Consider the following 15,844-nt stretch of genomic DNA (forward strand, 5'->3'; position numbering starts at 1 on the left):
TAATAACGCATTGGGTGTCAAAAAACTTTTAATATCTCTTTCTAGACTCGAGTACACTAGTACAATATATTAAATCTTCTTTTCAAAATAGTGTCCTGTTGTGGCATCAATCACTAAACAATCTAGTTGACATTACACATAAATAAAGAGATCTGTAATTCGTCTTATTACTTATCACTAGCTTCAAAAATTCTCCTCAATTACCTTCTTGACTTAGATGTGCAATAATACATGTTCTACGAAGATTTTTCGTAAACCATAAAGAGAATATTAAGACATAAGTGATTATTCAGAAATCTCTTTAAAACAAGCGTATTTGGGTAGTTTATGAGTTTCCGCAAAATTCCAACGGGGGTGAGAGGGAGGTTGGCAAAAAGATGATATTCGCCGCCTCAATTTATGTAGTGGAAAATAATAGGGTACGGTAGTCTACGTTTATTGCTCGTAAAATTTCTTGCGTAGCGGATACAATGTCATTTTATTCGGTGAAGTCGATGGCAAAATTGATCTTGTAAACATTTTGCGAAATTGTCGGCAATCCCAACAAAACGAGCAACGTCGAATAAATAAAGCCAACGTTACAATACGCGTATCTCTGGCGGCCCAATCAATATGAACATTAATGCGATTTTGGGAACTGTATATGTATATATTCAATGTAGATTTTATCAAATATTGCGGGAAATGTATTTGAGGATACCAACCGTTCGGTGAAATATGCCGTTTTTAATATTGTTATTACAAAAATATCACAAAACAAAGCGCGTTGTGTTTTAGTTTTATATATCATTATATTTTATTTTTCTCTATTAGCACAATTAATGTCGGCGGAATAAAATTTAATTTTTCTGCTTTCTTACGTCTTAGAAATTGACTTCGACTTCCTCACCGATATTTTTAAACTTGTCACATAAAATTTTACGTAACAAGCCAACATGTATAAGTCAAAAATAGAATTGCGCACGCGATAGTCAATAGTAATACGATTGCAGTGGATACAATGGAATATTGGAACCTGCAATTGTCAGTTAAACTAAATTGTATATCACTGGTTATATCGACCGTGCGGTGAAACTCGGTTTTATATAGGTTTTTTTCTATTTTTGCTCTTTTTTTGAAGAAATAAAATAACAGAAACGTTTTGAAAATTTCTTTATTTATTCCACAATTCCTGGCAGAAAATTTTCTTTGGTGTCCATAACAACAAACTATTATTCTGTTACTTATTAGTAATATACATAGATATGTTTCAGATTCTGTCTATTTAAACTGTAAACTAACTCATTAAAACTCGTTAAATACAAAATTGTTATTGACATTTAAGTTACTTATTCATTAATTTTAGGCTATGTACACAAAGCAATCAATCCTTTCTAGTATAAAAATATTTTTTTGTATTTGTAAAACCAAAATACTTTTCACGTAGCACCTTAAACGTAACAACTCGTCGATTTTAATCTCACAAATGCAACGAACATACGCCTAACTTACCTTTAATAATACTTTAAATCTACTAATAATTAATTAATAATAACATTTTTTAAATAGTATATTTATATCTGCATCTTTTTGTATTCAATCGTTGAGTATGACTAGGATCTTTTAAAATGGCGGGCTTGATTCGTCACAACTTGACTCTTGACTCGATGGCGGCGTATCCAATTGCGGCAACCCCAAATCCAAATATTCCTCATTCGCCGTTATCGTTAATATATCATCTAAATCTTCCACCAAATCCGAAAACAGCGGCCTCTCATTTGTTTTATAACTCCAACATTCACGCATTAACATGTAAATTTCTAGGGAACAACACGGAGGTTTTTCCATTCTATGACCATTCCTTAATAATTGGAATAACTTTTCTACACTCGGTACAGATGGATATGGTGTACCTCCCAGTGTCATAATTTCCCATAATAATATTCCATAAGACCAAACGTCTGATTGTGTGGTGTAAACTCTATGGAACAAAGCTTCTGGTGCCATCCATTTAACAGGTAATCTTCCATCCGTAGTTTTTCTGTAATAATCGCTGCAATGTATGTCTCTGGCTAATCCAAAATCGGCGATTTTAAGAATGTAATCTTCGCTAACCAACACATTTCTAGCAGCCAAATCGCGATGGATACACTAAAACAAATCAAAAAATTAGAACAAAAACAAACAATTTACCAAAAACTAACCCTCCGCGAAGCTAAATACTCCATCCCTTTCGCAACTTGATAAGCAAAAGAAACTAAATCCTTCTGAGTTAGAGTTTTCTTTTCCTTTTCTGGCATTCCAATTGCTGGTTCATACCCAGATGACGGTCTATGTTGACGAAGAAAATCCCTTAAATTTCCATAAGGCGCATATTCCACCACAACATACAACGGCCCATTTTGAGTACAACATCCCAAGAGGTTTATAATATTAATGTGTTTTCCAATCATTTTCATCATTTCCATCTCTGAGACTAAATCCATCATTTCGTTATCTGTATGACCCTCTATGAAAAAAAAATTAATTTGTAATACTATTTATTATTTGTTATTAATGTGATGTACCTTTTAACATTTTTACCGCAACAATGCTGCTCACTCCAGCTTTAACGACATCAATAGCTTCAGCTTTCATGACTTTCCCGAAAGCTCCCTCCCCAAGACTTTTACCTAGATGTAAACTTTCCCTGGGAATTTCCCAATCCGAATCCATCGGGAGTTCATATTCCGATATCATTCCATCAACAGCGTTGTTGTTTTGAGTTTTTTGTTTCTCAATTTTTACAATCGGCATTAGTAAAGGTTCGGAAACATTTTCTGAATGATTTTTCTCTATTATCACTTTTTTCGTCCATTGAGTTACTACTGCCGCTCTTGCGGTTTCTATAGCAACTAATTTTTTAATTTTTTCTCTATTTTATAAAAAAAAAAGAATTTATATTAGTATTATTAAAATAGATATATGCAGTAAAATCTTGATATAATGGACCTTGTTAAATCTTGTTGTTGAAAAAACAATTATTAACATTTACTTACTGTTTCCATTTAGTGATGACATAAATAACAATTACTAACGCTCCTGTGAATAAAATCGAAACAACAATTCCCATTATAATGATTAATAAGGGTTGTCCATGAGTTTCTGAATCTAATGCTAAACAAAATTTATTATTAATTTTTTATAAATGTTTAATTAATCATACTTACAATCAACGATTTTTAAATAAGCACTTCCTGTTGTATGACCAAGAGTATTAGCAGCATAACAAGTGTACCATCCCTCGTGGTCATAGGTGACGTTAACCAGTTTAAGAATTTCAGGAGATGTTTCATCGTTCTATTATAAAAACGAAATTGTTAATAAATGACTACACTGTATTAATTAATTATCGTACCCGACGTCATCATTGCAAGTATGCAACCAACATCACAATACTCGTATTGAAATACGCAAATCGAGTTATTGGTTGCATACTCACAATGATGACGTCGGGCACGATTAAAAAAATACAAAGTTGTGATACCTGAGTAATAACCGTTCCCTCATTATCATCGTGAATTGTATTATTACTGAAGACCCAGTAAATTTTAGGGTTTAAATCGGAGAGGATTTTACACGTTAGATTAACACTGTCACCGACTGCCACCGTGGTGTTTTTGGGATTCTCTATCATGATCGGACGGTTATGGTAACGCTCTAAAAAGTGGACGTGCAAAGGAACAGATTTGAAAAAATAGTTAGGACACTAAATGTTGAATAACCAACACCAACGTTAATAGCTACAAAAGAACCTTCACCACGAAACCAAAGAACAATATAAAACCTTCACCGTCAAATTTCTTTTTTTTTTTTCGTAAAAAATACCTTTAGTAGAAATTTGTCGTCATAAATAGTTTCGTTTTCGTTAGTCCGAGGAAGTCCACGAAACCACTGAATGAATGGTAACAAATCGGAAAATTGCGGACATTCCAACTCAACTGTAGAGTTAACTACAGCTGTTACGTTTTTCGGGTAGCCAGTAACGATGTATGGTTTTGCCGGGAACCGTTCTATGTAGTGGTTCCGAAAAAATTATAACACGCAAATACGGAAACTAATTTCATTCACTTACCAACAACTGTCAACGTGTAGGTGTAGTTAATGCATCCCACCTCGTTGCAGGCCTCGCACATGTATTTCCCGGCATCCGTAATTATCAAATCTTGCATCTGCATGTTCCATGTGGTGTACTTGATCTCACCCAAGCTTCGTACCGGTGGCGTTTCACCATTCTTGTACCATGTTATATTAGGAACGGGATAACCTCCAGCTTTACATTTAAAAGTTACCATATTCCCCGCAACTTTTACGTTAAGCCCATTTTCGGTCATTTTTTTTGTAAAATAAGGTATATGGGGTGTTTTCTTCCCCGATGGGGTGTAATCTTCTTCGTCGTCATCTTGAGTTCCTTGATCTAAAATGTTTTAATTAATATCTATTAATAAAATGACGAAGTCTTACGTACCAATACTAAAATTTTTTTGAATACATTGCCCATCTAAACAAACTTTACAACTGTAATTTCCATAATCTTCGATCGTCATTATTTTTACATTGATAGAAAACTTTTTTTGTTTAACAGATGATTCGATGGAATCGTTTTTGTTATTGTACCAAGTAATTGTGGTCGAGTTCATTTCGTTAACATCGCAGTTTAAGGTGAGGTTAGTACCCAAAGATACTTGGATGATTTGCTCGGCCTTATTGTTCAAAAAATTTAATTTTGGTTTATACTCATTCGGATCTTCTGCCACCAATGAAAGGCTTTTTAAACGAAATAGATTGTTTGGGATAAAATCCAAATTTTTTGGGTCGTTGATAACATTTGAAAGAGTATTAGCAATTGATTCGTAATCATCGACTACTTTTAAGTAAGCGCTTTTTATTGCACGACCAACTGAATTAGTAGCATAACATGTGTACCACCCCTCTTGGTCATGGGTGACGTTAACCAATCTAAGAATTCCAAGAGATGTTTCGTCGGTCTATTACAGAAATGAAATCGTTAATAAATTAATAAAATGATGATAACTATTATATACCTCATTTTCATTATTATTAACACTGTTATTATTGTACACCCAGGAAATGTTATGGTTTAAGTCGGATATGACTTTACACGTTAGATTAACACCGTCACCAACTGCCACCGTGGTGTTGCTAGGATTCTCTATTATGTACGGAGGGCCTAAAAAGACATGGACGTGCAAAGGAACAGATTTGAAAATAAGTTGGGATAATAAATGTTGAAAAACCAACACCAACGTTAATCGCTACAAAAACCTTCACCATCAAATTTCCTTTTCTAATACGAAATACCTGCGGCAGAAATTTGTTGGCATAAATAGTTTCGTTAGTCCGAGGAAGTCCACGAAACCAATGAATGAATGGTAACGAATCGGATAATTGCGGACATTCCAACTCAACTGTAGAGTTAACTACAGCTGATACATTTTTCGGGTAGCCAGAAACGATGTTTGGTTTTGCCGGGAACCGTTCTATGTAGTGGTTCCGAAAAACTTGTAACACGCCAATACGGAAACTAACTTCATTCACTTACCAACAACTGTCAACGCAAAGGTGTGATTAATGCATCCTAGATCGTTGCAGACTACACACGTATAATTCCCAGTATCTCGATACACCGCATCTTCCATCACCATAAACCATTTGGTGAATCTAACCCTCTCTAAATTTCGAACCGGTATTTCATCATTTTTATACCACGCTACATCAGGAACCGGATAACCTTCAGCTTTACATTTCAATCGTACCATATCACCCTCAACATACACGCGAATTTTCGACATTTTCTTTGGAAAATATGGCAAAAAATGTTCCGATTCAACTTTGCGCTCATCTAAATTTGAATAAAATTCAAGTATATGTAACCCTATTAAAAATTTATTCTTACCAATCTCGGAAGACGCATCATCCATTAAATTGTCATTTGAAAAATTCGAAGCTGACGTGTGAAAAAGAAGAATAGACACTAAGAATGTTATTCTGAGAGCCATTTTTCTCTTTTTTGGGAAGCATCTAAAAAAATAAAAAAAAATAATTTACTAAAATCAATATATGTTATAGCTGACTTATACAAAAAAGCAATTCAAATTGGAGCTTAAATCATGGAGTTAAAAAAATTATAGCCTAACCGATTTCGGTGTTACACCATCTTCGGGGGCATCTTGAAAATTACAAAATTTAACATCTTATCGTCTAGCTTAATTTGTTATTGTAAATTTATATAAAAATAAGAAATAATGATAATGTTAAGATAAATCTAGAAATAAATAGTATAAAATTTTGGAAATATCGTTTCCGTTTGAACAGGAAATGGTAGAAAAGCGGTATTTCTAAATCTGTCTCACCTACTTAGAGAGCGCTAGTGAAGTAATTCAAATTCAAGTCGTAGACATTACATAAAACTCCCGGGTCACGTTTTTGTGTTTCTCTTTTGGTCTCGACAACCTACCGTATCTATTCCGCGGACCGGAAATCGCGATGGAAATAGACTATCGACGGATTTAACCAACGCGCGGGTACGGACTTTTAAAACCACCAGGAAACAGCGTCTATTTCTATTGCGAATTTGTAAACCCGCGAAATTTAACGCAAACAAACACGTCGAGTGAAACGGATTTTGAGTTAAGTGAGGAAATTGTTTTAAATGGGTTTTAGACGCGTCAGAACCAACTCCGGACACGCGAGAACGGTAGTCGATGGAATGGCAACTTGAAGAAGGCGACAAGAACGAGGGGCACATGTGGCCTGCACGTGTCTTTAAAACAAAAATCCCTTTGCGGTCTCTCTCTTCGTTTTCCGTACCTGCCAAGTTTCTATAGTCTCTAACGGGCAGAAGGTAGTCGACGGATATTAAAATATATTTCTTGGAATTGATTCACTGTGGTTTACGCATTAACGCTTCCAGCTAAACCGGATGTTACTCCGAGAATCAAAATGATCGAATTATTAAAACTAACCATCACTTTTAATCTAAACATTATGGTTATTTATTTTTTCTATTAAACGCAATTTTTTTGATATAAAAATAAATAATATTTTAATAGATTTAGGGTGTCAAATTTTGTTATTAGAACTACCCCGATCCCTTGATGCTTGTGACGTCATCTGTTTGTATCCGGTAGGTGCCAGATGTAGTAGCTTTAGTGGTCTAGCACCATTTTAGTATTTATTTATCGTTAATGAATTGTAAATTATTTTGCTTTTGTTATTCTTAATTTAATTTGTATTCATGTAGTATAAAGGATAAATGAGTCACGGTATGGATCATTAATAAATTAATCTCGTGTCTTAATCTATATACGAGATGTAAAGAACATTACTAATTGAACGAACCGCCATTTTGAAGGTCGATTTTATTTATTAATTATTTGCGATGTGCATTCATCTCAAAACAGTCCGCGTCCGTTTCTTGGTTCGTTTCGTTGTTTTTGGTTTACTTTTGGTTTTGCGGTCCTTTCCATTGCGCACCGCACACATGCAGTGGCATTGACTTCTAACAGTTGAAAATTTATTTTTGGATGTCGCCCGTGGAATATTATAGGCGTGACTTGTGGAAGTTACTTAAAATCTCGCTCTGTTTAGAGTCGGATTTAAGACGGCGACGTTGAAGACGTTGTTCTTGCGATGCACTCAATTGAGCGCATTATGGAGCGCGAATAACAAACTTATTGATGCGGCTGCCGCTTTGTTTGATTGTATAATGAGCTCGTTTTATTAAATAAACAGCGCGAGTCCTACTGGACTCTTCGTCCTCTCTGTTAATGATATTTAACGATTGAACCATTTTAATAAACGAACGTGCTTTTGATGTTAATTAACCAAATCACCACAAATTAATACTGATTACTATTACTAAGATATACCAAGACGAATTTATTAAAACAGAAAACTTGAAGTATCACTTATGTTATTTGCTTTTTGTTATGTCTTATGAAACACTATCACATTCTTTTTTTTTTTTTTGAGTTACTCAATTTACAAAGGAAGATTGAATTTCAATCTCAACAAGTTTTAGAACATGTTTTATATCAACGTCAAATTATATATTACTAAGCTGATAAAAAATTAAATGATTTACAAACATTCGTGTTTTTCTTGAAATTTACGCATCTGAGAGCAAAAGTGAAAAAGAGTTTTTTGTATTATGCTCCGATTATTGTTCATGATACATGGGGCGGCCAAGTATCATGAACAATACTTAAGGCGGCCGAGATTTTTTCTCATAACCTGCTTGAAACTTATGGAAGAAATACTCTTTGAAATTATCTCGGCCGACTTCGAAGATGTCGGCCGTCCCAAGTATTATTCATCATATAGGAAGTAACCTCGGCCGACTTCGAAGACGTCGGCCGTCCCAAGTATTGTTCGTGATATAAGAAACAATCTCGGCCGACTTCGAAGACGTCGGCCGCCCCAAGTATGGCGACGTCTTCGAGGTTACTTCCTATATCATAAGATATTTGGGGCGGCCGACGTCTTCGAAGTCGGCCGAGGTTACTTCCTATATCACAAGTAATACTTGGGTCGGCCGACGTCTACAAAACAAATATAGGAATTAAATTATCTCGGCCGACTTCGAAGATGTCGGCCGCCCGAAGTATTGTTCATGATATGAGAAACAATCTCGGCCGACTTCGAAGACGTCGGCCGCCTCAAGTACGGTGACGTCTTCGAAGTTACTTCCTATATCACAAGATATTTGGGGCGGCCGACGTCTTCGAAGTCGGCCGAGGTTACTTCCTATATCACAAGTAATACTTGGGGCGGCCGACGTCTACAAAACAAATATAGGAATTAAATTATCTCTGCCGACTTCGAAGACGTCGGCCGCCCCAAGTTTTGTTCATAATATGGGAAGTAACCTCGGTCGACTTCGAAGGCGTCGCCGTACTTGGGGCGGCCGACGTCTTCGAAGTCGGCCGAGGTTGCTTCCTATATCACAAGCAAGACTTGGGGCGGCCGACGTCTTCGAAGTCGGCCGAGATTGTTTCTTATATCATGAACAATACTTGGGGCGGCCGACGTCTACAAAGCAAATAAAAGAATGAAATTATCTCGGTCGACTTCGAAGACGTCGCCGTACTTGGGGCGGCCGAGCTTACTTCCTATATCACAAGCAATACTTGGAGCGGCCGACGTCTTCGATTCGGCCGAGATTGTTTCTTATATCACGAACAATAATTATCCCGCCCCAAGTATTATTCATGATATAGGAAGTAACCTCGGCCGACTTCGAAGACGTCGGCCGCCCCAAGTACGACGACGTTTTCGAGGTTACTTCCTATATCACAAGATACTTGGGGCGGCCGACGTCTTCGAAGTCGGCCGAGATTATTTCTCATATCACGAACAATACTTGGGGCGGCCGACGTCTTCGAAGTCGGCCGAGGTTACTTCCTATATCACAAGCAATACTTGGGGCGGCCGACGTCTTCGAAGTCGTCCAAGATTGTTTCTCATATCACGAACAATACTTGGGGCGGCCGACGTCTACAAAACAAACAAAGGAATGAAATTATCTTGGCCGACTTCGAAGACGTCGGCCGCCCCAAGTATGGCGACGTCTTCGAGGTTACTTCCTATATCACAATATATTTGGGGCGGCCGACGTCTTCGAAGTCGGCCGAGGTTACTTCCTATATCACAAGCAATACTTGGGGCGGCCGACGTCTACAAAACAAATATAGAAATTAAATTATCTCGGCCGACTTCGAAGATGTCGGCCACCCGTAGTATTGTTCATGGTATGAGAAACAATCTCGGCCGACTTCGAAGACGTCGGCCGCCTGAAGTACGGTGACGTCTTCGAAGTTACTTCCTATATCATAAGATATTTGGGGCGGCCGACGTCTTCGAAGTCGGCCGAGGTTACTTCCTATATCACAAGCAATACTTGGGGCGGCCGACGTCTACAAAACAAATATAGAAATTAAATTATCTCGGCCGACTTCGAAGATGTCGGCCGCCCGTAGTATTGTTCATGGTATGAGAAACAATCTCGGCCGACTTCGAAGACGTCGGCCGCCTGAAGTACGGTGACGTCTTCGAAGTTACTTCCTATATCATAAGATATTTGGGGCGGTCGACGTCTTCGAAGTCGGCCGAGGTTACTTCCTATATCACAAGCAATACTTGGGTCGGCCGACGTCTACAAAACAAATATAAGAATTAAATTATCTCGGCCGACTTCGAAGACGTCGGCCGCCCCAAGTATTGTTCATAATATGGGAAGTAACCTCGGTCGACTTCGAAGGCGTCGGCCGCCCCAAGTATTGTTCATGATATGGGAAGTAACCTTGGTCTACTTCGAAGCAATACTTGGAGCGACCGAGATTGTTTCTTATATCACGAACAATAATTATCCCGCCCCAAGTATTATTCATGATATAGGAAGTAACCTCCCAAAAAAACGCCCCAAAAATTGTTCGTGATATAAAAAATAATCTTGGCCGACTTAGAAGATACAACATTGTTAAGAATGAAATTTTCACCAACTTTTGTATTAAAACTTTTCTAATAAATAGATAAAATTAAATAATTAAAATGATTTGTAATAGTCGTAACAGTCATAAAGAATTTCTAAGTGTTCGTAAAATTTTAATGTTCGTTGTGTCTATATTTTCCTATTTCTGACCAGCCAAGTCACCTTGACTATAAAATGAAAGTTGATGGTATTAAATGGTATTTTCAATTAAGGTGTTTGCAAATTCTTTATAATTCTCCTAATTTCAAAGGAGACTGATCGACAAAGTAATATATATGAAATAATATTTTTTGCAGCACGTGGTATTAACGGAGAGGAAGCGTGTTTTAGATCATCGTCGGGCGAGTTTATAATTTAACTTGTTTAGTTTTTGAAAATCCGATATCATAAACCCTTATTTCCTGCCTTTAAAATATGATGTCTATAATTAGAATACCGCTTAAAAACACGAATAAACGCAGCATCGGCTTCGGCTTTTGTTTCTCTCGAACCGTGCCCAGTAGATACATTTTTTTCAAACGGTCCGAGAGAACATTTCGAAGCGTTTTACGACCCTCCCCCCAACAAACGAATTTTTATTCTCTCACGATAAAAATCCTCGAAACGAAATACTATAAATTCTAACTAATAATACACCAGACGTGCCGTTATGGGGGTCAATTTAAGTGCAGTCGGTGCTTCTTTTATAGCTCATTGTTAAGGACCACCTATGGACGGTCCGCTTATAGACCAAAACCTCATGGTCAACGCTTTATGTACCAAACAATCAGAAACTCTTTTTAAATATTTACTAATTTAGTTGTAATTAAATTCTGTATTTCAATTGATCGCATATAGAATTCTAATTAGGTCAATTTGGTATATGGAAATTGAGTTAGAAAAGAAAATTCGTATGAAATTGATTGATTCCCGTTTATGCATTACCGGGCCTACGCAATTTTCGACGGTCAGGACGATGAATATTGCTCAAAACAATATAATTATTGCACACCTTAATTAAATTTGTGCGTCGATCGGTGCATACAGTGTTGGCTGGATGGTCGAATCAATTTCGCGAGTTTCGGGTTAAATGCGTTATTGAAATCAATTATGATTCTAATTTATATGAATATTTAACACAGACATTGATACCAATGAATAATAAAGATAACAATTCTTACAAAGAAATTTGTTAATTTCACTAAAATTAAAGTGAACCTGATGAAGTAGTTTTATAACTTGGGTTGATGTAGGAATGATTTAAAGTGATTAAAATTCCGGGAGTGTTCGCATCCGGTGTAACCGGAAGTCGGTGTAACCGTGATAAGTTAAGAAAGAAGAAACAAAGAAGTAGTTTTGTTCAAAACCCTCAGAGAAAATAAAAATAAAATTAAATTAGCCTACCGGGTGGCGGTGAGAAGTTTGATTACTAGAAACAGATTAAAACGGACGGATTAATCTAACAATAAAGAGACGAAAGCAGAGGCGTAGTCACGTATTTGTACGAGTACCATTGTTTTTCTCTATGCATAAAATACTCTCCTCTGGCAAGCGAGACGAGTCGCATACGAAATGAGTAATTGCTGGCCAGCATGTTGATAAGGTTTCGGTTTGAATTGCTTGTTAAATATGATATCCGGTGGAGCGTCTCTCCTTCAAGGACCGTCTTAAGAAATTTTAACAACTCGCCCTCTTCACAACCAGTGGATCGACTTTCTAATGGTGTCCGGTTTCACGCTAACCATCCACCGATTTTCTGTTTACATTCTACATTCGATTATTTACTTTAACACACCATTTTTCAAACCCTTTTACAACTCGACAGTCACAAAAAAACTAAGATTCCAATTCAGAAACAAAATAAAATAAACATTAAAACTATTGTGATGATTGTATTTCAAAGAGGGGATCTATAAATAATGTTGAATCAGAAATTGTTTTCAGAACATTTTCAATAACGAACTTGGTTTCGAACACGAAAATATTGGCTACTAGGAAAAAATTTAAGTGCGGCCGATTTTTACAGCTGAAAATAGATTTGCTATTGGCGTTTATTGGCCGAATCGTGGTCAGAAACTTAAACAAAACCAGAACCAGGCTGCTCTCGTTCTCGATACTTCACCTTACCCTACAAAAGGCACTTTTTGGTCACGTTAACCTAAACAAACTAACAAACGAGTATTCAAACATCTTTCCTTTTCCTAACACGATTGACCCAAAAAAATCTCAGACCGCTTTTAAAATTTCATTTTTTCCTCAACATTTATAATAAAATCTAAAATTGGATCCGCGTTGTTTTGATAAATCCTTAATGATTAGAGATTTCGAAGTAATGAAAACATTAAAGGATTCAAACAAACCGTTTTGGCAGCGAAAATGTTTTCTGCGTAAAGAGTGCGTCTATATAAGCGTAGGGTTCATTCCAGAAATCGTAAACTGGGTACATAAAACCTACAAGTCTGCAACGAGATTAAATATAGAAAGCACATGTGTACCGAAGGCTCGCAATGCGCCACGTACGGACGTCGAAAAGGCTGATGTTTGGCGTCCCGACGTCCGAAAATCTGCCATTTTGAAAAAAAAACCAAACGAAACCGACCCAAAAAAAAACGATCATTTTTAATCCTCTTCCAACCAACCACCACTCTATTACGATCAATTAGTTTAATTAAGATCGCTACTCCTATACGCGACGATATCTTAAAAAGAATTTAATTCTTCACAATCATTTCAAAAAACAAATATTAATCACAACCAAAATTACACTAAATCCAAAACTTACCAATTCCGAATGATTTGTAACAATGAAGATAACCAAAAGATCAAAAACTGTGCACACTCCGAAATGAAAAACAAAAATTGTCTAAAATTTAACCGCGAAATTACGATGCGTTAAAATGACGCGATTTCGAACATACACCATCGGCGGGAGAAGTCGACTACTGTCTGAGTATTTGAGCGCTGCTCACGCTTTATGTGGGCGATACGTCTTAAGTCGGGAGTCTATTTCTACTTCGGTACCGCTACCGACGCGTTTTAACACCCGAAAGCCCCCCTCGTACGAGATCTTCATGATTTTAAACTTAAACATTAACTTACCCCTAAAATAAAAAATTAATAATTAAAAAAAAAATTTTTAAAAAGATAAAATTTACAACCTCGTTTCTGTAATGGTAAAGATAAAGTGGCTTTGTTCGTTTGCGGCCGAGGACCTAAAATGGAGACCATTCAAGATAAACTGTAATCGAGGTAGAACCTCGGCCGCAAGTGACCTTGACTTGTATTTGTGCTGGTCTTCAAAAAATGTTGCCGAGGTTGCTTGCAATCGAGGCAGTACAATGAAGAGTATTCAAGATAAACTGCAATTGAGATAGAGACCTTGGCCTGTATTTGTGCTAGTCCCTGAAGTCTCTTCAAATATTCTACCAAAGTGCAGCTTTGGGCGGGTCCGGCTGTAATATAAAAAGCTTTAAGTTAATATGTACAAAAAAATAAATAAAAGTTAATATGGCTAGAAATATCGATATCTTGATAATTTAAAATTTACAACTTGATTAATTTTTTTATTTTGAAAATCAATAACAATTTTGGTCCCCCATAATCTTATTAGTTTATATCTTAGTAGTTTTTTGAAAGTCACTAATCCTAAAACCTAAAAAATAGAAGAAAAAAATAAAAAATGAAGAAAACGTAAACAACAAACGCAATTTACCTCTGGAAAGATTTACGTCTACCATACCTTTTCTTCGAAAGACAACCGTACGATGAAATCCTAATGTATGACCCATTCATACGGAATTTCAAGACGACATCCCGCGATAAGAAAGGTAATTTGTGGTTAACCACAGACTACGCGGTAAATTATCAATGAATTAATCTAAAAATAAATAGAGGGTTTAGATTCAATTGAATATTTAATTTGTTTTCCCAACAAAAACTGATATTAACATTACTTTTTCATATAATTACTTGGATAAAAATATTAAAAAAGAATGATAATCATGTAAACAAGGTCGTAGGTAAATATAACGAGACGTTAAACTGTGCTATTTTGTTTAACACGAAAGTCCAACGTTGAACACACAACAACTATGATCACAAATCATGTGAACGATACGTCCGGTGATAAACCGTGAATAATTGTCGAGCCCTCGAAATAAAAATGCGAAAAAAAGTGACGCTTAAACCTAATGCGAAAGCAAGATTAATCTAAAATTATTGTGAGTCATGGAGAAAAGATAGTTTTATGCGATATCAAAACGTGAAGGGTTTAAGATTAAACTTTGTATGCCGTGACTGAGCTTAAAAAATTTATGAAAATATGTAAAAATTATTCATCATAACTGTAAGCTGAAAATATCAAAAAAAAAATAGCTTCTATTATATTATGATTTATTAAATTAATCCATCATTTTTGCTCATCATCCATAACATTATTATTTCTGCATACATTGGTTAAGGAAGTGAGGCTCTATAAATACCTAAGCCAATTCGCAATAATATCCGGTTAAACATTAAGATCTGGTTAACGTTCAAAGTTTATCCGTCCCCATAACATTCTTATTTTAGAATTATTTTCTAAGAATCTTATTATATTTATTTATTTTTTTAAGAGAAATCTCAAACAACTACCAAAACGATCGATACATCGGCAGCTTGAGATCGCAATTTGCAATTCAACACTTTGCTATCCCTTCCTAAATACTCCTGGGTACTAATTTGATACAGGGCGAACTAACTTTTGACACTCCCCCCGTCTTTAGTTCCGGTTGTGTCTGGAGGCTGTGAGGAAATCCAAGTATTTCCACCTTATTCAAGACAGCCTGACGTTTTGGTTTGACATTCGAATTATTATTTAGACCTAATACAACATTTTTATCGATCATTTTTCGAAATACTATTTCGATACAATAATAAATGTGAGAATTAATAGAAAAAGAATTTACAAAAAATGCCCAATTCATGACAAGGTATGAAAATATGAGGTTGCTCATACTTTTGCAACAATATCATGTATAAAAGGCCTACTTATACTGTTTTGTGAACATTTCAATTTTAATTTTTGAATCATTTGTATTGAAAATGATTAAAATTGTGTGTACAGTTATTGTGGTTTATGCAATTTGTAGTAAGTATTTAAAACAATACTCCAAATTTCATATTTTGAGTTTGAAATGGAATTCCTCAAATTTTGACATTCACCAAAATCCTTCATTTCGAACTCGAGATATATTTCTTATTTCCTAAAATTAAAATAAATTTTTTTAATATTATTTAGCGAATAATATGCGAATACCTAAATGCATGAGCAACCAAAAATATTCCAGGCGTGTA

At 35.8% G+C, this 15,844-nt stretch overlaps 1 protein-coding gene across 4 annotated transcripts; it reads right to left on the reverse strand.

Annotated features, from left to right (window-relative positions):
- Positions 1-1,521: 1,521 nt before the first annotated feature.
- Positions 1,522-13,488, reverse strand: LOC111425220 (fibroblast growth factor receptor homolog 1-like). 4 transcript variants are annotated; one of them, XM_023059117.2, is made up of 12 exons: positions 13,293-13,488; positions 5,936-6,060; positions 5,582-5,881; positions 5,064-5,209; positions 4,487-5,006; positions 4,094-4,435; positions 3,847-4,031; positions 3,189-3,318; positions 3,018-3,135; positions 2,547-2,893; positions 2,184-2,488; positions 1,522-2,130 (listed from the first exon to the last, which is right to left on the reverse strand). In XM_023059117.2, exons 2-12 carry the CDS (start codon positions 6,036-6,038, stop codon positions 1,603-1,605), a joined length of 3,024 nt encoding a protein of 1,007 aa, XP_022914885.2. In that variant the 5' UTR covers positions 6,039-6,060; positions 13,293-13,488; the 3' UTR covers positions 1,522-1,602. The 4 variants fall into 4 exon arrangements, with proteins under 4 accessions (XP_022914885.2, XP_022914884.2, XP_022914882.2 ...); XM_023059116.2 differs by lacking the exons at positions 3,847-4,031; positions 5,064-5,209 and adding exons at positions 3,506-3,678; positions 5,341-5,519; XM_023059114.2 differs by lacking the exon at positions 5,064-5,209 and adding an exon at positions 5,341-5,519.
- Positions 13,489-15,844: the final 2,356 nt, after the last annotated feature.

This window comes from Onthophagus taurus, chromosome 8 (genome assembly GCF_036711975.1).
Source record: "Onthophagus taurus isolate NC chromosome 8, IU_Otau_3.0, whole genome shotgun sequence".
NCBI classification, from domain to species: Eukaryota; Metazoa; Arthropoda; class Insecta; order Coleoptera; family Scarabaeidae; genus Onthophagus; species Onthophagus taurus.

Coding starts and splice junctions, on each gene's coding strand:
- LOC111425220 (XM_023059114.2), bottom strand. CDS start 6,038: ATGGCTCTCAGAATAACATTCTTAGTGTCTATTCTTCTTTTTCACACG. Junction 2,489..2,546: donor TGCGGTAAAAATGTTAAAAG/GTACATCACATT, acceptor TTTTTTTCATAG/AGGGTCATACAGATAACGAA. Junction 2,131..2,183: donor AGTATTTAGCTTCGCGGAGG/GTTAGTTTTTGG, acceptor GATTTGTTTTAG/TGTATCCATCGCGATTTGGC.